The following is a 23,294-nucleotide window of genomic DNA, read 5'->3' on the forward strand; positions in this document are numbered from 1 at the left end:
TAACATCAAAAAACCATCCATATTTAAAAAAAAAACTTGAGTTTTTTTCATTTCTGGGGCGTATCTGCTAAGTATGCTTTAATGTAACTTTTGGCTACACTTAATTATAGTTATTGGAATTTTTGACACTTTCTGAATAAGAAGTTTATAAAAGCATTGGTTTATTCAAACTTGAATATCGATCATTGAACACTCAATGTGCTGAAAAATTTCGATTTTTTCAAATGTTTTTCTGATTAGTTTTTTCATAATTACACTTTCATATTTATAAGAATAAAATTTTTCCCGGGAGTCTCGACCAAATTTCCTGGGAATCGAGAGTTCCAAAAATGATCGATTTCCCGGGAAATTTTTCCCGGGAATTCCCGCTCGTCACCCTCTAAATTATTAACCAAGTAACTCGTTTTCGTCAGACATTTAAACAACTTCATGATGCAATCCCACATTGCACTACTGTCAGATTATGTCAGCAGAAATTCTTGCACAACGAACCCGCCCTGGAATTCCACATCTGTCCCAATTTCCAGCCAACATAAACACGATCCCTCAACCACCACAACCATCACACACCGCCGGGCCGGAAAATCGCAACCAGAACAAAAGGAAAAATCGTCTCTGCCGGCAAACTGAACGAACGATCTGCCAGTTTTCAGCTCTTTCGACAGGGCCCACTCAACGATCGTCTTTGCACGACAGACAGATCAGTCAGTTTCGAGACGTCCGGCCGTGCAAACCGTTTTTCCGTCGAGCTCGCGCACGCGGTCCAAACCCACCGGGGGGTTATATAAAAATTTTCCTGGGGAAAAAGTCTGCTGAAACGATTTTGGTGGCCTCAGGCGGGAAGTTGACGGTGTGTCTTTTGGACCGTTGTGGCCACGTGCGTAGTTGGGCTCCAGTTGGGGGTGGAAATCGACTGGGAAAAGGGCGATCTAGGGAGGTTTTCCCAGCGATTTAGTGAGGAAAATCGGCGAAATAGGAAGAAAAAAGTTATTTTTATTAATATAGTGCTCCCGGGAATGTACTGCAGGTCTATAAGATGAGTGTAAGTGTCTCTGTGTGTTTGTTGTGTGATTGTGTGGGGTTTATATAAATAGAAAGGCGATTTTCACCAAAAAGACGGCGGTTTAGACGGCGCGCACCAGTGGAAAACGCAGTTTCAAGAGAGCTATTTTGCGGCGGCTCCCGTGGCCGTTCTGGAATTGAGATCTCAACCACGGCCACTCCCGGTTAGATAGGTTATGTTCGGTGGTGGTGCCGGAAAATTGCCGGACCGATCACATGTGCGAACGAGTATTGGGAAGAATTTTTACAAGAGGTGTGTTGAAACTGGTGGAGAATGCGGAAAATGTGTGTGTGTGATTCCCAATTGAGATGATGGAGCTATCACATGTGCACGATCGCGACCTTTGATCTCGACATCGAAAAATTCTTCACTGAACCGTGATGATCCGTGACAGCTGAACCAATATTGCATAATTTCGAAAAACCACCGAGATTGCGAAGCTACATATCTAAACCGAGAAGAAAGATGCACAGTTGGTTTCTTTTAGAATAAAATGCAACGAAATAATTTACCGAAAATAAGCAAAAAAATCAAGTCTCAACGTGTAACAATATGAAGAAAATTGCAATTTTGACCACTTTTGATCTATTTTTCCCACTGTGCGTCACACCGTAACGAGTTCGCCGGTAACCAATCTCACCAAGTAAAAAATCAACAAGAAACCCCCAAGAAGAGTATCGTGAAAATGCCATTTTCATCACGCCGAGGAAAATCGCCGGCAAGAGTCTGTGGCGAGTCCGCTGGCTGTATGTGCGTGAAATTATTCACGAAAATCGGCGCGACCAAAAACCCACCCAACTGGGAATGTGACAAAAGTCATAAAGAGCATTGTGCGAGTGACACGTCTGAGTCTGGTGACCATTAAGGCAAGGAGGAGAAGCAGCGAATTTTGCCAGAAGAACGACGACCAATTCTGCAGTTCGTCCAACCGTCCGGTGCTGAACTTCTGCAGCAAAGTGCAAGGTTTAGTTCAAACGAAAGATTGAGTGCGAGTTATGCGAGACCGCGATGACGGTGTCTGGCTCAGTATTGCTGATGTTGTGAAGAATGGCATGATGTGAACGAAACTGCTAAAATTAGGTGGTGAAGATTGTTACGAGAACACGTGGAATTGGCGGATAGTCTTAAAGATAAGTTGATGGATTGTTAGGAAACGTGACGCATAATTTGACAGATGAAGGTGCATATAAATATTTCTGATTTAAATAAATGGAAACGCATTGTAGATGATAATTCTTCGCCCATTTTGGTCGTGAGTTAGTGATTGATGACGTTTTGTTACACTCAACAAACTATACAACACAGAAAAAAAATAATGGTAATATTAAATCTGGGAAGGGGTATATCTTTTATGTCAGAAAAAATGTGTAATTTTACCACTATTCTGGTGTAATGTCGCTTTTTCAGTCTTATTGAGGTAAAATTACATCATAAAAGACGTAATATTCAACCTTCTAAAATTACACCTTCCAAAGTTACACATTTTTTTGCTGTGAAGATGATTAAACTGATTTTGGAAATTTATTAGGATCTATTTTTTTAAGCACATCTCTTGTTTTTGAAAACAGTTTCGAGAAGTTGGTAAAACCATGGTTAAACTCATCAAAATGTGTTGGCCATTTTTAGCCTCTATGGACAACAAATTGATTTTATTTATTATTCGTCACCAAATCCATGAAGATGACGTCCCGTACCCAAGTACAAATTACTTTAAAAAATGCTATCTTACAAGCGTTCCCAGATTTTATATTACGATGTTTTCACTGTGAGCATGACCATGAGCATGGTTGACTGCCAAATGAGTTGCTACACTCAAACCCCGATCGATGGTTTGACACCAACTGCTGTCAAACGAACGGGGTTACTTTTTAGTTTGACACCCCTTTTACACGGAGTTCACACACATTACCAAACGTTTGTTTTAATAGTGTGCGTGAGCGCCATGTAAAAAGTGACAGTTTATCACTTTTTAGATTGACTATGATCAACCAACGGGGTACAAACTAAAAAAGTGTCAAGCGGAAAAGTGACCAACCACCGGAGGTTGAGTGTACTCCGTTATTGCCAAATCAGCTGAAGTTAAACAATGAAGCCAAAATGAACAGTGGGAGCCAACCGTTCGTTCACTTATTACAATGTTTTTACTGTGCATAAAAAGTGTAGGGGAAAGTGGTCGTCTTTCCCCGCTTTCCCATACGCATGGATTCATAAACATCAAATTAACTTTTCCTTAAAAATAGAATTCGAATTTACCTTCAAAAATTTATATATAACTCATTTAGGCCTGATGTGTCATATACCCAATAATCAAAATTTTTAAAACTAGCTTATAATTTTCGCAATTCAATTTCCCATTATTAATTAAACAAATTTAGAGGCCTGCTTGCCGCTAATTACTGAAGTAAATTCTAGAGCAACTCTCTACGAAATCGGCCGATTTCGACCATTTTTATTTTTTGTATTTTTTGATTTGGTTCAAACTTTGTGGGGGCCTTCCCTATGACCAAATAAGCTGTTTTGCGTCATTGGTTCACCCATACAAGTTTCCATACAATTTTGGTTGCTGTCCATACAAAAATGGTATGTAAATATTCAAACAGCTGTAACTTTTGAGTGAATTTTCTGATCAATTAGGTGTCTTCGGCAAAGTTGTAGGTATTGTTGAGGACTATTGAGAAAAAAATAGGTACACGGAAAAAAAATTTGCAGATTTCATTTTCAACTTTTTTTTTACTAAAACTCAATTTCCCAAAATACGTATTTTTTATTTTCGAGATTTTTTCATATGTTGTAGGGGACAAAAATCCGCAACTTTTGAGCCATAGAGAAACATGGTCAAAAAATCTGCTGCCGAGTTATGAATTTTTGAAAAAATAGTGATTTTTGGAAAAAATCGAAGTTTTACGCAAAAACAAATTTGACATTATTTTTTAATGCAAAATTGAATTTGCAATCGAAAAGTACTTTACATATTTTTTGATAAAGGGCTCCGTTTTCTAGATATAGTCACCGAAAGTTTGATTTTAGCGAAATATTTGCAGTTTTTCAATTTTTAAAAATAGTGACCATGAGTGACCATTTCTAAAAATATATTTTTTGAAAAGTTCAGAAAATTTGCTATAAAATTGTCTAAGAGACATTGAAGATTGGACCTCTGGTTGCTGAGATACAGCGGCTTAAAGAAAAAGAAACACGAAAATTTGAAGTTTTCTAAGTCTCACCCAAACAGCCCACCATTTTCTAATGACGATATCTCAGCAATTAATGGTCCGATTTTCAATGTTAATACATGAAACAATCGTGAAATTTTCCGATCTCTTCGAAAAAAATATTTTGAAAATTTTAAAATCAAGACTAACATTTTAAAAGGGCCAAACATTGAATATTACGCCCATTTAAAATGCTAGTCTTGATTTAAAAATTTTCATAATATTTTTTTCGAAAAGATCGGAAAATTTCACGAATGTTTCATATATTAACATTGAAAATCGGACCATTAGTTGTTGAGATATCGTCATTAGAAAATGGTGTTTCTTTTTCTTTAAGCCGCTGTATCTCAGCAACCAAAGGTCCAATCTTCAATGTCTCTTAGACAATTTTATAGCAAATTTTCTGAACTTTTCAAAAAATATATTTTTAAAAATGGTCACTCATGGTCACTATTTTTAAAAATTGAAAAACTGCAAATATTTCTCTAAAATCAAACTTTCGGTGGCTATATCTAGAAAACGGAGCCCTTTATCAAAAAATATGTAAAGTACTTTTCGATTGTAAATTCAATTTTGCATAAAAAAAATAATGTCAAACTTGTTTTGCATGAAACTTCGATTTTTTCCAAAAATCACTATTTTTTCAAAAAATCATAACTCGGCGGCAGATTTTTTGACCATGTTTCTCTATGGCTCAAAAGTTGCGGATTTTTGTCCCCTAAAACATATCAAAAAATCTCGAAAATCAAAAAATTCGTATTTTGGGAAATTAAGTTTTAGTGAAAAAAAAGTTGATAAAAAAATCCTCAATTTTTTTTCCGTGTACCTATTTTTTTCTCAATAGTCCTCAATAATACCTACAACTTTGCCGAAGACACCAAATTGGTCAAAAAATTCACTCAAAAGTTACAGCTGTTTGAATATTTACATACCATTTTTGTATGGACAGCTGCCAAAATTGTATGGAGACTTGTATGGGTGAACGAATGACACAAAATAGCATATTTGGTCATAGGGAAGGCCCCCACAAAGTTTGAGTCAAATAAAAAAATACAAAAAATAAAAATGGTCGAAATCGGCCGATTTCGTAGAGAGTTGCTCAGGGGTCTTCGTATCGATTGAATTGATTTTTCGTTGAAATTTCGTACCAACCCGGAATTACGTCCACGATTCACATGTCAACATATGTGCCATCGTTTTTAAATACCTAGGTTAAAATGTTGTTATGGTTTCGTTTTAGCAACCTGCCAAAAAGGCAAAACAATGTATGGAAAAAGAAAACTTTCTGTAGTTTTTGTTCTCGTGGATCTAACTTACTTTTTGCTCAGGTATTTTAAAACGCGGTTTTAATAGTAAAATCAGATGTTTGGGTAATGCCCAAGGGGTGTTAATACTTTTTTACATATTTCAATGCTTTCTAAATTCTGTTGATTTTCGTAATAAAACTCATAATTAAAAAACTATCCAACTGTTGTTCATAATGGGCCCTATCTGAATGCAATTTCGAAGAGGACTGCAAGGGCACTGCTGATTGCTGTTTTGAAGATATTTATGACCCATTTCATTTGGTTAGAAAAAAGAGGAATTTAGTAGTAATTTTGATAATTGGTGAAGTTTTGCAATAGAATGGTGTAGATAAGGTATGTGAAACCTACCAAATGTCTCAAAAGTGTACTGAACAGCAGCCGCGGGAACATAAAATTTTATTTTCCAGAAATCCTTGTTGTAAAGTGAAACAAACTTTGTTTTGAAGTGAATTAGTTTTGAGAATGTATGAAAAGTTCACTTTATAACACAAAATGTTCCGACGAAACTAACGAAAAAGAAAAGGGCACATTTGAACTTTTTTGGAGTGCCCTTATATGTTTTTCATTTTTTTCAAAAGGAAATTGTCAGACCGATAGATTCAGACTGATAGATTTTTAGACGGCATATAGGGAGTGCACTAAAGAAAGAAATAGTGGAATAATCACGAATGTTTACATTTTGGTTTTGTGCCCTGATAAAATGTTTGGCTCGAAATTATGTAACTCAAACAACAAGACTTGTTTGACGCAGTGTTGTGTTTTGCAGAATATAAATATAACGATAGCAAGCAATCTGTTGAGTACAGAATATGATTCTTGATGAAAAGGAGACCCGAAAACATGCACGACACAACTCGAAACGCAGTTTTGAGGAAAATACAGTTACACCTACGAAGTTCTGTTTTTTTTTTTTTTTTTTTTTGCTTGCGATTACTAGGACAATAGTAACATGATATAGATTTTTGATGATCCCAGTTTTAAACACAAACAAGCTTGAACACACAAAAAAATCATATTTTGAGGCATAAATAAGTTTGGGTAAAAAACATGAAAACTTCACCTTCAATCAATGGGTAAATGTTGTCCGATTTTGTTCATTTTTGGCTCAGAATCCTATAATAGCTCAAGAAACAATATTCAGCTTGTGGAAACCATCAGGTGCTCATTGACTACAGATTGTTTTCTAATGGCTTTATTTTCTGATTTAAAAAAAGTAATCGTAGGTTCAATCTATTAGTTAACCAACAGCACCTTGATAAACAACAATAATATAAAAAATGGAAATCTAAACTTTTAAGAAGCTACGAAAGCTAAAAAAATATATATTCTGAAAACTGAAACTGTTTTTTTTTTTTTGGACAACATTTGTACATGGAACGACTATCTAAGAATATCAAAATGGATATTGTTATTTAAGGTGACTTTAACCTCTACATGATCATTCGTCACCGGAAAAATGGACGAGTTTGTTAAAATTGACCTAATGCAACCAAAAAGTTGAAGTTTACTTTCGTAAACATAACAGGACGAAAATTTTAGCTTTTCGTTTAGGAAATTTAATAGTTGTTATAAAACCGTCGTAAAACAATCAAACCTGATGTGTTTTAAGAAAACCAACATTTAGTTATTACAGCGATGTAATTAAAAATGATAGTTTTTTTAAACGGCGAACACTAAAACCAAAATCCTAATCTTCGGCTATCAAGACCCCCGCCACGCAATCATAGCCAAACTCTGCCTACGTCCGTTCGATTCAATCGTTTATATTTAAATCCGTTTGAATTCTAATTCAATCGAAAGGAAACCCTTAAAAATAGAAACGCCACCGGAAAAAACGCGCCAAAACAAAGAAGAAAGCGGTTCCGTTGTGTCACCACACTTTTAAAGCATAGTATAGTCGTGCCGGCCACTAAACGGATCATCACGTTTGTATCACGGCGAAGAAGCGCGGGAAAAGAAGAACTGAGAGAGAAAAAAGGAAAAAAAGAAAAGTTTCGTCAAGTTTTTCGTGCGTTTTTCCGACCACTCACGATCGGGTGTTTGTGTATTTTTTTCGTGTTTTTTTTTTTTTTGTGATGCCACTCGAGCTGGCGAAAATTGTAAATAAATGTAAACGATTGCCACACATCCGCAGCAAAATAAACAACTTTGAAGAGTGTACATTAGTGTAGGTTCGGAAGAGAGTGTGTTTGGGAGAGTAGCATCACGCGCGCATCGTCAGTTCCGATGGACAGTTGCCAATGTTTACGAAATGCTGGGCGGTGTCTCGTGTGCAGGTGTATTCCGTCGTCAACATCTTTGTACACGAAGACTGCACATCTCGAAAACATTTCGAGTACGAGACTGTAAACACACTGTTGATACTGTGGCTGCGTTCTCCACTGGTGCTCGAACCTCAACGAGCCGCCACTTGAAAAACTGCAAACGACCTTCCCATCGGGATCTTTAACTTTCAATGCACCATGTCCGCTCTTATCTCCCCCCCTTTCCCACAGGGTAACGTGCCGCTGCGATCACCAACGCCTCCAAGCATGGCCAACAATCTGGCCTCGTCCAGGTTCAGAAGCACCAGATCGATGCCATCATGGGTGGTTAGTATCGGGGTCACGTGGCCCATTAAAGTTGTACTATAACTACTTGAAACTAAAATGCTTCCCGATAATTGCAGACTGAGACTCACGATCGGGTAGGCCCGGAACCGCCACCACCACCGGGCAATGCCGATCCCGAGTACGAAGTCATCGATGTGGCCAACCAGCAGCAATATTCCAACGCGCCGCCACCGATTCCACTCAAGTCACCGGGTGAGTACCATGATTAAAAATCAAATTACATTATTTTCATTCAACACATACATACCAGCTGTTTTTTCAATTAAATTGCAAGTCTCTATAACATTTTAGCGTCCATACAAATATTCAAAAATCTCTATCTTGAGAACAAATTTGTTGATCGATTTGGTGTCTCCGGCAAAGTTGTAGGTACTATTTAGAACAGTTTCACTCTAAAAACAATTTACCCATTTTTTTCATTGGATTTATCGACGATAACTCAGCAAATGTGCATAAGGGTTTCAATTTTAATAATTAAAAACTATAAAAATTTTTGATCCCTCGAGAAAAAATATTTTCAAGATTTTGCAAATCAGCATCCGAAAATATCCAAAAACATTTGTTTGACCTAAAATAAATTTAAAAATTTTTCGAGAGTTCGCAGAATTTTAAGATACTTCTTTTTTTTTACATTGAAAATAGTTATCGTCACTTCAAAATTCAACGCTATTTTGGTGATGCATAGCAAACCTAGATTTGTTGTGCTGTTGTCTTCAATGCCTTTGAAACAAATTTATTGGAAATTGTCATAATCTATTCACAAAATATATTTCCAGAGATGGTAAATGTTGTTTATGACTTTTACTGGTAAAAAAAGTCACGATATCGACAAAACATATAGAGTGGATTTAACTCGTAAACTGTGCATAGTATTTAAATTTATCTAAAGTACTTTTCATTTGCAATTTTGATTTTAACATCTGACAAAATGCATGGTTGTTCTAAAATTTACCCAACTTGTGCCATAGCTCAAAAGATGGCATTTTTGTCACCTTAAATAAATTCAAATATTTCCAATGCAATCCAGTTGTGTGAAATGTCTCATAAAAGTAAGTACTTTTTTGTTTAGAGTGTAACTTTTTTTTTGAGTCCTAAGCAATACATACAACTTTGTCGAAGACACCAAATCGATCAGAAAATCCGTTCTCAATATACAAAATTTTGAATATTTTATAGCCTTTTTGTATGGACAACTTTCAAAATTGTATGAAAGCTTGCATGGACAAAATTAAATATCAATGAAATTTTCAAAATAAACACTTGTTTCACTTGTTTTACCGATTCAAGATCCCGAAATTTAAAAAATAATGTGAAAATAAACATTAAAAACAGTTTTTTTATTGCAAATACAAAACAATCGATTAAGCAAGTTTTTCAACGTAAATTTCAATTTTAGCTGCAAATAAAATTTGCAATGGCCTAAGTAATAAATGATTTTTGAAAAGTCTTTCCAAATGCTACTCAAAACCCGGAAAACTATTTCTAAATTGATTCTAAGTCTTTATGTCCAGGGTCACCTACGCCGTGTTAGGGTGGTCTGAAAAATTGCCTTTGCATCGATTTTCACAAAAACCACATCAAAAAAAAGAAAAATGTTCACTCCGCGCCATTTCAACCGATTGAAATTTTAAGGAATAATAGTTTGATGACCAAAAATTTAATAACATTCCAACGCCCAAGGCTCCACATAACTCACCCAATCAAGATGATTCTTTTTTTCAGTGATTTGTTAGGATGTCTAGATGATCCTAGAACTTTGCAGAACTCAATTTGATCAAATCTGTAATTTTTGCGATCAAAAACATCGTTCCAACTTTTTTTTTTCGCGTGTAAAAAAAAATCGCCAAAAATTCCGCGGAGGCAGTCTTTTTGAAAAAGTTGGAACGATGTTTTCGGTCGCAGAAATAACAGATTTGTTCAAATCAAGTTCTGCAAAATTTTAGGATCATCTAGACATTCTTACAAATCCCTGGAAACAAGAATCGTCCCGATTGGTTGAGTTATGCCCGAGAACCAGCGAGTTGAAGTTACCGTTCCAACTTTTTTGGGAGGCTTGGGCGTCCGTGTAAGTTGGACATGCGTTGGGCGTTCCAGTGATAAGAAATGATCTAATGAAACTTTAAAATGTCGTTTTGACTGTGTCTACATAGAAAAATGTTTAATTTTTGGATGGTTTTAATTTTGCTTGGTTGAATATTAACTCTTTTTTGAGTAATTTTACTCAAAAAATGTGTGAAAATGTGAACCTGATGAAAATTCATAAGAAACTATGGAGGAAGCAAACTATTTTAAATCGAAAACACCCATGGGAGATTTATACGATTTCACCTTCCTGAATTAGAATATGTTCGATTCTAAATATTCTACCGGTGAAAATTGCGTTTTTCAGAAAAAAAAAATTTCCCATATTAACTACCATGAGTGGAGGCGCATGGTGGTTCAAGTCAATTGTAATAATTTGTTAATAATACTTAGTATTATTAAATTCTTTTACCTTTGATTAGCAAAAACTTTCAAAAAATATATTTTTAATCAACATTTTTAAATAGAATCAGGCGTCTTCATAAGCATGAATAAACTTTTTTTCTGAAAACCGCAATTTTCATCGATAGAATATTTTGAATCGAACATATTTTTAATCAGGAAGGTAAAACACAACTTTCAACGTATAAATCTCCCATCCCGAGCAGGGGTAAATAACACGGGAATACCAAATTTTGGTATTACTTGAGCAAATAACAGCGACCAAAATGTGCCCTTGGTTGCCCAGTAATAGATGGTAAAATACCATGAAATCATACCAAAGTCTTGTATGTGGAAGGGCACAACAATACCAAACCATGTTATTCCAAGGGTAAAATAATACCTCAAAATAAAACCATTTCAATACCAAGTTGAGGTCTTCTGGATTTTTGAACATTGCTTGAATACCAAAATTTGGTATTGCCATGGTTTAAATTTTAGGTATTCCCGCACCATTGGAAAATCATATTTTGGTATTCCGTGGTCTTCCACATACATGATTTTGGTATGATTTGATGGTATTTTACCATCTATTACTGGGCAACCAAGGGCACATTTTGGTCGCTGTTATTTGCTCAAGTAATACCAAAATTTGGTATTTTCATACCATTTTTAGTGCAGCAGTTGCAGTTAGTGAAAAAACGGAAATGATCCATATGCAACAGCCAAATCTACTCACCTGATGATTCCATGTTGTTCTTAGTGATATTCTTCACCACACCGAATGCATTTGTCATTGATGAACGGCCTGTGCATGAAGTTCTTGAAGCTTCTGAAAAATAACAAGATTGAAAAATAAGTGTTATTAAAATAAAACTGGATTGAAATTCACCAAAATTCAATAATCTTTCGATTGACTCGTTTTTCAAAGTATTTGGTTTTTTTTTTTCAAGTCATTTTAGCGCAAAATTTATTATCTTGTCCAAATTGGTAAAAAAATCCCATAGTTTCAGAGAAAATTGATGAAACCTTTCAATACCAAAATAATACCAAAATGTGCCATCCTGACTTAGAAAATTTTCCACAATTTCAAGTCATTTCTGTAGGGGGTATATCAAAAATGTTTAAAATCAAGTTTGAAATTTCCAGTTTTCAATGAAAGCATTCGCTTTGAGACATCATTTTAGTGCAAAAATGATTATTTTGTCAAAATTGGTCAAAATTTTCCCATAGTTTCAGAGGAATTTGATAAAACACTTTAATACCAAAATAATACCAAAATGTGCCATCCTGACTTAGAAAATTTTCCACAATTTCAAGTCATTTCTTTAGGGGGTATATCAAAAATGTTTAAAATCAAGTTTGACATTTCCGGTTTTCAATTAAAGCATTCGCTTTGAGACATAATTTTAGCGCAAAATTAATTATTTTGTCAAAATTGGTCAAAATTTTCCCATAGTTTCAGAGGAATTTGATAAAACACTGTAATACCAAAAGAATACCAATATGTGGTGTTCGACCATTGACAAATTCTGCAATTTTGCAATATCAAAACAATACCTTAAATTGGTATGATACCACATTTTGCTCTTGCATAATCCTCAAGACAAATTTTAAAGGGTCCAGGAATACCAAAATTTGGTATTGATACCAGAGAAAGGTATTATTACGCATTTCCCTTGTTACTTACCCATGCTCGGGATGGGTGTTTTCGATTCATAATATTTTGCTTCCGCCATACCGTTCACCAATGTAAGTATATAAGTTCCATGATTGAAGTAAGTTATAGAAGTTCCATGATTGAAGGGTAGATTTCTCGAAATTAATAACGCTGACGAGTTGAGTTAGACTGTCCAAAACGTTCTGAATTTATTGTAATCGTAAAAGTACCCCAGAACCTCACACATGAGGTACTGAGGTTTTGCTTATTGAGCAATAATCAGGTTACTTGCTTTAATCGCGGCGAGGTAAACGAAGTTTAGCTTTGTTCGCAGTTTGGATAACTGGTGCCGGCTGTGCTGATGATGTTGGTGGCGTCGATCAATTATGCGGAAAGCAATTTCCGTAACTTATAATATTACGCTTGTTTTTTTTTCTTTTTTTTTTTTTTGATACAAAAAGAGTATTATGATCATATTTTTCTGTGTCAATATTTTGAAATTATTTTTTGGCCGATTTTTGCGTGACATACTTTATGGTAACGCCTAATTGTCTGCTCTACAACTTCGTAGAAAATTGTTACACTTAAGGAAAATAACCGTACAAAGTAACTAAACCACTTTTTATTTATAGTTGTTTTTTTTTTTTGGAGTCTGTAGCACACCGTCAAATTGAACGTATATTTTATTTATTTTATAAACAAATTTTCAGAACTGTCATGCTTTATGCTGTGCCGATCTGGACAAGCTGCTGCTTAACCTGGAAGAAAAAACTTCAGAGGATTCAGCAAAAAATTCTGAAAATGATTCTGAAACTTCCTCCCTGGTTCAGCACCAGTGAACTTCATCAATTAGCCGAAGTTGACACTTTGGATGCTATGTCCAATCAGATAATTGATGCATTAGGACAAAAATCATTGCTTTGATCCGCTCTTTATACAGTTTACAAGTTAGTTTGAAGGTATCCCTTTTGTACATCTAGGACCTTCTACATTTGAAATCACTGAATAGCGAAAGTTACAATATTTCATGAATAAAAAATTGAGGTGAAAAGTCATCGATTATGATTGGACACTCAATAATTTTTTAACTGAATGAATTTACATAAAAAGAAAATCTAAATGAATAAACGTTTATTTTATTTCAAATAATAGTCCCAATCATATGATGTTTCATCGCATCTTCATTTGAAGCTACAAATTGTAAAAAACGCGAAAAAATAATTAAAATTATCTTCAAACGATTTCGTTTCAACTGTTCCACTCCCCCTTCACAGATATCAAACGCATGACCGTGATGAAGTGCGACCTGTGCGGCTCCGGCCAGCCGACGGTCCGCTGCGAGCAGTGTGACCACAATCTATTTTGCGCCTCGTGTGACGACCGCTACCACCGTCATCCCAAGCGTCAAACGCACACCAGAACGGTAAGTTATCGTGTTTTCGAGGTTTTCCTGGACGACAAAAAATCGTTGCGCTTCATTCGCCTTTTACGCAAATCCACCAAGCTTGACCTTATTTTTTCGCAGCACAGAAACTGCCCAAGCCCATTTTGGCCAGTTGCAACGGATCATGGACATCCCTTGGCAATGAACTCACCTCACATTTTAAAAAAGGAAAAAGTGAAAAATTTGGCAAATTTTTTGTGCAGTTTTCACTGGATCGATCATGATCATCGTCCGCAACATTTTGCTGCTTGACATTTTCATTTCGAGTGTCGACACCATCGCTCTAACGCGGCGCCGCCAAGTCATACCATTTCGTGCTGCCAGATCGTGCTTCCGATGAGCATTTCGCCGGTTTCGTTTCACATTTCGACCATTTTAAGCGCTAAACTGCTCGCTGCCCGTAAAATTTATAACCACAGCAAGTGTTTTTCTTCTTCTCTTCGTCGCAGCCCGTTGAAGTTCCAAATGCCGCGGCGTCCACTCCGGCCACCCCTTCCGCCGTTAAGCCCCCGTTGCCACCGAAGGGTGAGGCCGGCGTGGGTGGACCGTTGCCGCCACCCCGGCGGAACAAACGTCCCGGTAGCTTCCACTTTCCCAGTCCCCTGCTAGGCCGCAAGCAGGACCAGGACCAGGTACGCTGCTGTAGCATATCTTGAACGGTTTCGTTTTTGACTTCAACTCACACCCTCAAACAAAAAAAAAGAAAGTTTTTTTTCTCTTTATTTCGTAACAATCTGTCTCGAACGCTAAAACGCATCATCTCTTGTATAGTGGATTCATTGCAATTAAGGAAATAAAAAAAAAGCATATACAATTTGCCAAAAGTAACTTTGCTCTCTGTCACAACTGCACAAAACTGCTTCCTAGGTAAAATGACCGTTAGAACGCTGCAACTCCCTTGCCTTTGTTTGTCTATGATTTCTTCTAGTTTAAGTTTGAGTTGGCAAATTGACCCCACTATATAACACTATATGAATAACTAAACTTACTTTGCTTTTACCGTGCAAATCGGCGCAACCAGTGTAAACTATTGTAAATTCGAGATTGTTACAAATATACGTTTTGTTCAAAACTAAACCGCATGTGTTTTATTTTCAAAACTCACCTTCCAAGCCCTTGTTTTGCTTTTGAGACTAACCGTATTTTTAAGGACAAAAAAGTAAAGGCTCATCTACTATATATAAAGTAAGACGCTTCGCAAATATTTTTAAAAGTGTCACACATTGACCAAAGCCGAGGGGGAACAAAAATAAATATAAAAACTTAAATTATTAGCACACAAAATAAATTTAACCATCCCATTAGCGATGGAAGAATCTTCATCAAAAGAAAATTATTTAACGCTCTTCAAGAGAGAAAATCGAACGGGAACTTGGCTCTCCTTTCTCGCGCACAAAAAATCGATAAAAGGAAACTGAAAAAAAATCACCACCAGGACAAATGACCTGTCACTGTTTGTAGATGAACAATGTTTGTAAATACAATTGTTTCATCTCCGCTCTCTTTCGCGAGTAAAGAAAGTTCGAACGCGAAACATATTTTTTGCGATTGGAAAACATTTGCATCGAAAAACTAACTTAATCCACCCATGTGGTTAATGCTTTCCTCACTACTTACCAAAAATGGGTCATACAAAAAATCCTGATATAAATTTCATCTGAACTATAAATGCTTTGGAAGTCACATCATAACTTGAGACAGGAATGCAAGATTTCCAAAATTTCATACTCGTTTCAAAAGTCCCTAAATACCTATCAAACGATAGCGGGAACAAAGCCAGAATTTTGGTCCAACAAGGAAGGGGAGGAGAAGTAGAAGAGTATGTTTTCTTCTTTTTATCAGTTGCAATTATGCAGAATGGAATGTCTCACCTAAAAAAATAAATAAAACCATTTAATAAAACTGTCTTTTTTAAGTGGTCTAAACGTCAAAGTTTTTAAAAGCCGATTGTGGAAATTGATTCCCTAGACAATTTTACATAAAAGTCTCCATATTGACCATTGTCCTATGTTTAAACCTCAAAATTTCAGTGTATTTTTTTTTCAGAAAGCCCGTCCAATTTCCTACAAATTTGTCTTTTACCACTTTTTGATACGATGCAACGGCTTCGAGATGCAGGAATTTTTATATTACAAAATACAAAAATATTTAATTAACTTACGCCCTTCTCAAATGTTATTTTCGAGTACAATTGGCTCCATATACATAAAAATGGCTTAGTTGCAATGAAATCAGAGAGGGTCGGGTACAAAAGTACGAGAAAAATTTATGATTTGAGCTGGAATTGCTCTTAAGTGATCATAACTTGAGACAGCGTTGCCGAATTTTCGATATTAAAAAAATGTCCTTAGCTTACTCTATTCATGCTATGTACCAGGCGTGCCTACAACTACCTTCACGAATATTATTAATAAAATTAAATTGATACAATATTGTTGATTTAACCTGGAATAAAAATTTCATGATTTCAAAAAGTTTTAAAAAGTATCTTAAATTTTTGTTTTTATTTTATTATATTTATTAAGAATTAAAAAATATAACCAGGTTAAAATATTCATTTTATTTAAAAAAAAATCGATGCTTAGTATCGCAAAAAACCATTTTTCGCTAAAATTTTTGGTTTCGTCGAGGGACAAAACTTTGAAAAATATTTGCATCGGCTTTATTATCGTGAGAACAATTGTTTACATCTAAGTGACACAATAAAATGAAAAAGAAAGAATTGACACTGGGGTTTTAATTTTTTTTAATTTTGGATTTTGATAAATCTTTTAAAAAAAATGATCAAAGAAGATAATATTGTTCTAAATGTAATAAAAATATGTTTGTTGTGTTAAGAGCATATTTTTATTTCAATGTTTTAATCTAATCAAATCTAATCGAACACAAGCGCAGCCAGTCCGAAGAAAGCATCCTGGAAGAACTTGCGGTTAGATTACGCCCCAAGTCCTTTCTTGTCAATATTAATGATTGCAGTACATCCGAGTTACCCCGATAGTGTATAGCAAAAATTAAACCCTCCTACTCCTTTCCCAATTTTTCCGATTTCCCATTCCTTAATCCCGATTTCCCCAACATTAAATTTCCCATTTCCACTTCCCCCTAAAAATATAATAATTTGCCAATTTACACTAACACACCACACCTAACTGATTCGGAGCGTTTGGTACGGTATGTCCACGCATCCTTCCTCCCCTGATGATTCTGTGAAATGTGATCCGTTCACAGAATCTGTCTCTGCGGTTAATGCAACGCAGTAGGCCTGGCATATTTTTATTTCAATGTTTTGGATAATAACTGTTTTTTTTTTCATGGATATTTTTTTTCCCAAGAAAATGTAAAAGAAAAATAAAACAAAAATTACAGTTTTTTTATCATTTCAAAATATTTAACAGAATTTTGTGAATCATGACACATAAAAACATGTAAATTTACATTCCCAGATGTAATATTACACGCTTTTTTATCAGGTTATTTTTAATAGATTTTCAGGATTTCTTGTTAAATTCTGGGCATCTAATTAAAGAAATTAAGTGACGCACTTCTCCTTCAAACCAGAAATCCAGAAATTCTTTGTAGAGAGATTACGAGCATATAAATCAAATTAATAAAAAAAATACATCGAGGATTGCTGGAAATTTTTATGTTATCCTTTTGTTTTTAGGATACTAAAAAAATCCTTTGCCAAAAATAAAATCTCCGTGTGTTAACTCAGATAATTTGTTACAACAAATCAGAACAGAAAGTAAATTGAAAAAGTTTCGCGAAAAAGGATCATGATTTCCTGAAAAGCCCCTAATTCTGATCCTATTCTGATGCACCTCGTGGTTTCATACAAAGGCCTGTATTTTCAAGGGGACGCATGGTCGTTCAGAATCGATGGAAAGTTTATGATACTGAAAAATTGTGGTTTTGGTCGAGCGTTTTAGCAGAATGCATTACTATGAATTAGAGCTGGGACTTCGGATATCCGGATAATTTGCAGAATTAATAATTCTATTAGAAAATGAACTAACTTATACAAGCCAGCTTTGTCAAACGACTGTGGGGTGACATAAAGATGAAACAAAATAATTTTACAGGTTTTCAAAAGACCTCTTATTTTGTATCACATGATTTATGGCCGAATACTATTATCCGAAAAACTATCCGATCCGTTACATTTTTATTTTTAAATCTATTTTGGGTTCATCAAATCTTTTTATCCAAATAATTTTCAGTTCTGATACGATTTTCGTAAATCTCTTTTGATTTGGTTTGATTAAAAAGATGATATCTGATTTAATATAGAAAAAAATGTAAATTATCCGGATATCCGAAGTCCCAGCTTTACTATGAATACATGCTCTTTGAAAAAGTTATTAAGTTAATTCTTGATAGTCGAAGACAAACTTAAAAAAAATGCTATAAATGGCTTAATGACCGAATACAGTAGTTGTTCGGTAACTGGGCGTTGTTTAACTGGGCTGCTTTTTAACTGGGCGCTCGATAACTGGGCCGTAGCCCAGTTAAAAAGCAGACAAACGTCAAAAAACCAAAACAAACCGAAAAGACCGAGGGGTTAATGGATGCAAAAATCATGTTCAAGAAATAAAAAATCTTTTTTTAAATTTTTATTTAATTTCAAATCACAATTAAAGAAATATGAAAAGTAAGCATTGCAAATAAATTTGATTAACTTTTATTGTTATATTTCATCTGGAAAATATTATGCATTGGTGGTCCCCTCGTTACTTTTCATTCAGCCCAGTTAGCGAGCAGCATTCGGTGACTGGGCTACGTTCTCAGCCCAGTTACCGAACAAGTACTGTATTCCTTGCAACCGCTTTTGTATGATTCTCAAAATTATTTTCCTATCATTATTTCAAATTATCTTTTAATGAATTCTGGCCTGAAAAGCTTCCCGCGAATTTCCCGGCAAATGCAAAAAACACCTGCATTTTGATTTACCTACTGAGCATTCACCCTAATTTATTCGTTGTACAGTTTAAAGTAATTAATGTTATTTTAATGATCGATTAATACTAATTTCTAAAAGCAAGTTTGACGACTCTCCCTTTCTATCAAACTCTATTACATGTTGCCGCAACAACTGCGCGACTTTTGACTTTTGTTGAAAACCAAAGACCCGGGTCGTTTTCGTTGGAACACCTCGGCGAAACGAGCACTATGTTGCCTGCTTTCTAACTCCCCAAAACAGCCTGCAAAGTGCTGTCTGCACTGACCAGACAGTAAGTAGATGTTGAAAGGGACACGCCCTTCTCCCAAGTCATGTGGATTCGATGACCGATTTTTTTTCTCTAAATTCTAACAAAACAGTTAGGTTAAGTCCGGTATGGCTTTGTTAGAGGAATCTCAAAATAATGCTCTTTTCTACACCCAGTCTATCTCCAGTATGGGGTCGCACGGATCGACAACTAATCTGCAGAAGCCACCACAACCTCCGCCAAGCCCAGCGCTATCATTACGTGACAAGATGAACTCCCTGAAGCGATTCATCCATCCTTCGAACCGCCCCCTGCCGGATCCTCCGGAGCAGAAGATTCACTGTAAGTTCATGATCATTATTAATCTTGGCAAGATATTAATGCCTTTAATTTCAGCGTCCAACTCATCTCTGGACACGATCTCCAAGCGATCCACGTCGGTTGGTGCCAACAAGTCCGTGTCGAGTACGATGGAGAAGATCCAGAACAACACGGCGGCCACGTTGGACCGCATGACCATGCTACAGCAACGCTACCGACAGCATCAGGAAACGATGAAATCCGAAGGCGATCGAAGCCGACGAGCAAGTCTCACGTCCAATGCCGATCTTCAGGTATGGTGTGATTGGTTGAGAGAATGTAGCTTTGTTTCAAAGAGTTCAAAATTTTATCTTGCTTTTTTACTAAATTGGATTTTTTGAGTTTAGGGTTTCGTGTTCCTTGAACTTGTCACAATTCGTTCTAATCTCTCATACTGCTTTTCCAGTCAGCGCAAAATATTCGCACAAAACCACCATCAGTCTCATCAACACTCCACCACCAACAGCAGTTCCACCAACAACACCACGCAATGCAATCGAGATGGATCGAACCGCCGACACCCAGAATAAGATCTGGCAGTGTTGCTTCGGGTATCAATCTGCTACCCCAAAGTGTTTCTTCCTCGGCAGGGATGCCTCACGAGAGCAATCCTCCCAGCAGCCCTATTAACCCCCCGTTTGTGTCCTCCTCGCAGCGTGCAGACTTTGGTAGTAGTCCGGATTCGGCCGTTGGCCCGATGAATCCTCGTAGTACCTCAGTCTTTAATCTAAACCAAGCCCATCAACAGCAGCATCAGCAGCAACCGCAGCCCAACATGTGGGGATTCAACCCGTTGCAGCAGGTAAGATCACCCTATCGTCCTCCAGCAAACTTGAAATCTCTAATCCCAACCCTCCTCTTCCAACGACAGGCTCAATCGATGGCCCACATCAACTTCAACCCGATGCACTGGAACCAGATGAACGCGTGGATGGCAGCGGGACAGTCCCAGAATGGGTCCAACATGAGCCTCAACATGCCCTCGTCGCAGGGTGGCTACCCGCACGATCACCCAGCTGCTGGTTATCCGTGGGGTGGCATGTACCCACCACCCTACCCGATGGGAATGATGCCAATGATGCCCGGTAAGAATTTATTGCATTCTTGGAATTTTTGGGATGATCACTTCTTGGAAAGGATCTTTTTATTTAGTAGAAATGTTTTCTACATAGATCAATTCTCCACAACAAGATTGTCAGATTTTCAAACTATATATTACTGACAACATATTATTTAGGGTTGAAACCAGATATTCACTGTTATTTGGTCATCAGGAAAAATGTTTTAAAAAAATTGTACATCGATTGAAATTGGAAATAACAATTGCGTTTTAAAATTTGAAAAAATAAGCGACGGAAATATTTGTAAAAATGTGGTTTGTCAGCACTCTGACGTTAAATTGAAACATTTAACATTCCAAAACTCATGGCTCCGAATTAGTTGGAACTGTAACTTCAACTCGTTAATTCTTGGCCTAATATATGACAAAAGGTAGAATGACATAAGATCGAAAGATATAAGGTCGAATAAACAAAAGGTCGAAAGACAAAAGGCGAGTGGATAAAAAATCGAAAGGGAAAAGAAATGTTGTTTTTTTTTCAAGTGAAGCATAATGCCAAAGTACAGCAGATATTTAATAGAAAAGAAATTATCACCATTTGTTCACTTGTCATCATGACTAAGCTAGAAAAGTTTTATTTGTTTGAACCAAGGGTCCTGATTGCTCCAAAAAAATATCACTCGCGATCACATATCGAACGCGACGAAAAAATGCTCTGACTGTTTCCTACCGTTTGTCACTTCTACACGAATCGCTACTGAATACTCTCTCTTTGCTCTTCCTCTCACTCCGATCGGGTAGTACATCGAATGGCTCAGAGAGACCGATTGAGTTCTATCGCTCAAAGCTGACTCGAAATAGTCGGCGATCGGCTTTGTTTTGCTTATTTATTGTTTTGCAATTTTGTTGATAACACAATATCAAAGACACATTTGACAGCAATTTCCATCATTCCAAATATAAATTCACGGTAAACTGTGATAGGCAGACCAAGTAAGCGCCTCGCTGCTACTTTGTTAGATTCTCTCCTCTCTGAACATATTCGTTTGCGACTCGGGTCAACGGACCGAGTAGGCTAAGAAATTCACGACGTATTTGTGTCACTGAGAGATGCGATTGAGCAAGTTTCTGGCGTCCTGAGTGTCGTGTTTGCTCGCGTCGTGTTTCGGGATCTCCGAAAAATCAGATGCTCATAATTTTTGAAGGTTGGAAATCTTCGCTAAAGGCTAACCGGCAAGTTTTAACTGAAATTCAATGGTAGATTTCAAGGTGGTTAATCAATAATGGTTATCGTTATCGTCGGGACGATAACGATAATCTAACGTTATTGTTATCGTTATTTCGATAATTCTATCGGCGATAATCGACGAAAAGTTATGATTAAGAACTTTCTAAAATCGACACAATTCGACCAAATAATGTTAAATTTTCAATGTTTTCACTAAGAAAATTTATTCTTGAAAATTTAGTAGATTTCAAAGTGTATTTACACATCAAAAATTGTTCACAAAATACCGTATTTTTTCGAAAGTACTCAAATTTTCATAATTTGCTTTATGGGTATCAAACGAAGCAAATTGTTTTATGCTTTTTCACTTCATAAGAATTTTTTCATTGAAAACTATTTTTTTTTCCGAAAATATAATTTTCACAAAATACCGTATTTTTTCGACAGTACTAAAATTTTTATAATTTGCTATATGGGTACCAAACAAAGCGAAATTTTGTATGCTTTTTACTTCATTTCAGTTCTTTTTGAAAAATACTAACAGTTTCACAAAATACCACAATTTTTCTAAAATACTCATATTTTTAAAATTTACCCCGAAAATGTATAGCAAAAATTAAAACGGCCAGGCCTACTGCGTTGCATTAACCGCAGAGACAGATTCTGCCAACGGATCACATTTCACAGAATCATCAGGGGAGGAAGGATGCGTGGACATACCGTACCAAACGCTCCGAATCAGTTGTGGTGTGGTGTGAAAGTGTAAATTTGGCAGATAATAATATTTAGGGACGGGGGGAGGTGAAGGGGAGGTAATGAGGATAGGAAAAAGGGAAGGTGGGAAAGGGATAATATGGATATATCATTTGATCAATAGAATATTATATAAAATAAGGGAATAAAATCATCTATCAAATAATGATAGATAAAATGGATAGATCTCACCAAATCAAGATTTAACAGCTCCAGCAGGGTTTGAACTTATCATCAAATGCCACTTGAATCGTAATTCTTCTAAGACTTCTGGACTTGAACAGGACTACAGTAATGTAGCGGGCAGCAACAATCAAGGTTCCAGCAGCGATCCTGGTACTGCTCGACCGGCAGCAAAGGCATAAGACGCCGCAAGTTTGTACTGATCACAACACGATGCACTTAGTCTGCTACTGCTGGCCGGATTGGTAGATTAGAACAGGAGCATGATGACCACTTCATAAAGTGCTCCAGCTGTTGCTGATCCTGCCTTCTTGTTCGTGTAATCGTCACCCCCTCAACCACTACCACCATTTAAATTGTACAGGAACTCCGGTTTAAAAATTGAAATCGAACTTTTTTTTTAATACAAATTCCACAGATATGACAGCGGAAAAAATATACGTCTGTTCACACTCCCAGATTACTTATTCGCTGCCAACTTTCAAAATTCTTTGGTATATAACTCATTCCTGTAATCGTAGTGCGCCTTTGCATTAGAATGCATCGAAACATCACAAGCGTTAAAGCGGCCAGGCCTACTGCGTAAAACCGTATCGCAGAGATGACTCGTAATTGGGTTGAGTTTGAGCACTGAGTGTTCGAACACAATTCTGAATCGACAGGGGAGGAAGAAGCGTGGGGACAAACCATCATACGCTCCGAGATTTGGTTGTATTCGTTGGGAGCACCATGCTAAAAAGGTTTG

General features: G+C 36.4%; 1 protein-coding gene across 9 annotated transcripts in view; it reads left to right on the forward strand.

The window, feature by feature from the left end:
* Positions 1–693: 693 nt before the first annotated feature.
* LOC120413519 (E3 ubiquitin-protein ligase lubel) overlaps positions 694–23,294 on the forward strand; it is a 45,796-nt gene continuing 23,195 nt past the window's right edge. For 5 of the 9 annotated variants that reach the window (XM_039574384.1, XM_039574383.1, XM_039574391.2 and 2 more), the window contains exons 1-10: positions 694–1,042; positions 8,075–8,170; positions 8,248–8,383; positions 13,589–13,737; positions 14,208–14,390; positions 18,885–18,989; positions 19,142–19,307; positions 19,362–19,579; positions 19,732–20,127; positions 20,197–20,410. In XM_039574384.1, coding sequence (XP_039430318.1) covers positions 1,037–1,042; positions 8,075–8,170; positions 8,248–8,383; positions 13,589–13,737; positions 14,208–14,390; positions 18,885–18,989; positions 19,142–19,307; positions 19,362–19,579; positions 19,732–20,127; positions 20,197–20,410 — 1,669 coding nt within the window. In that variant the 5' untranslated portion in view covers positions 694–1,036. Of the gene's footprint in view, positions 1,043–1,096; positions 1,316–8,074; positions 8,171–8,247; positions 8,384–13,588; positions 13,738–14,207; positions 14,391–18,884; positions 18,990–19,141; positions 19,308–19,361; positions 19,580–19,731; positions 20,128–20,196; positions 20,411–23,294 lie in introns of those variants that run through there. The other 4 variants (XM_039574388.2, XM_039574390.2, XM_039574385.2 and 1 more) reach the window with 4 other exon arrangements.

Source organism: Culex pipiens, chromosome 2, assembly GCF_016801865.2.
Source record: "Culex pipiens pallens isolate TS chromosome 2, TS_CPP_V2, whole genome shotgun sequence".
Classification (NCBI taxonomy): domain Eukaryota; kingdom Metazoa; phylum Arthropoda; class Insecta; order Diptera; family Culicidae; genus Culex; species Culex pipiens.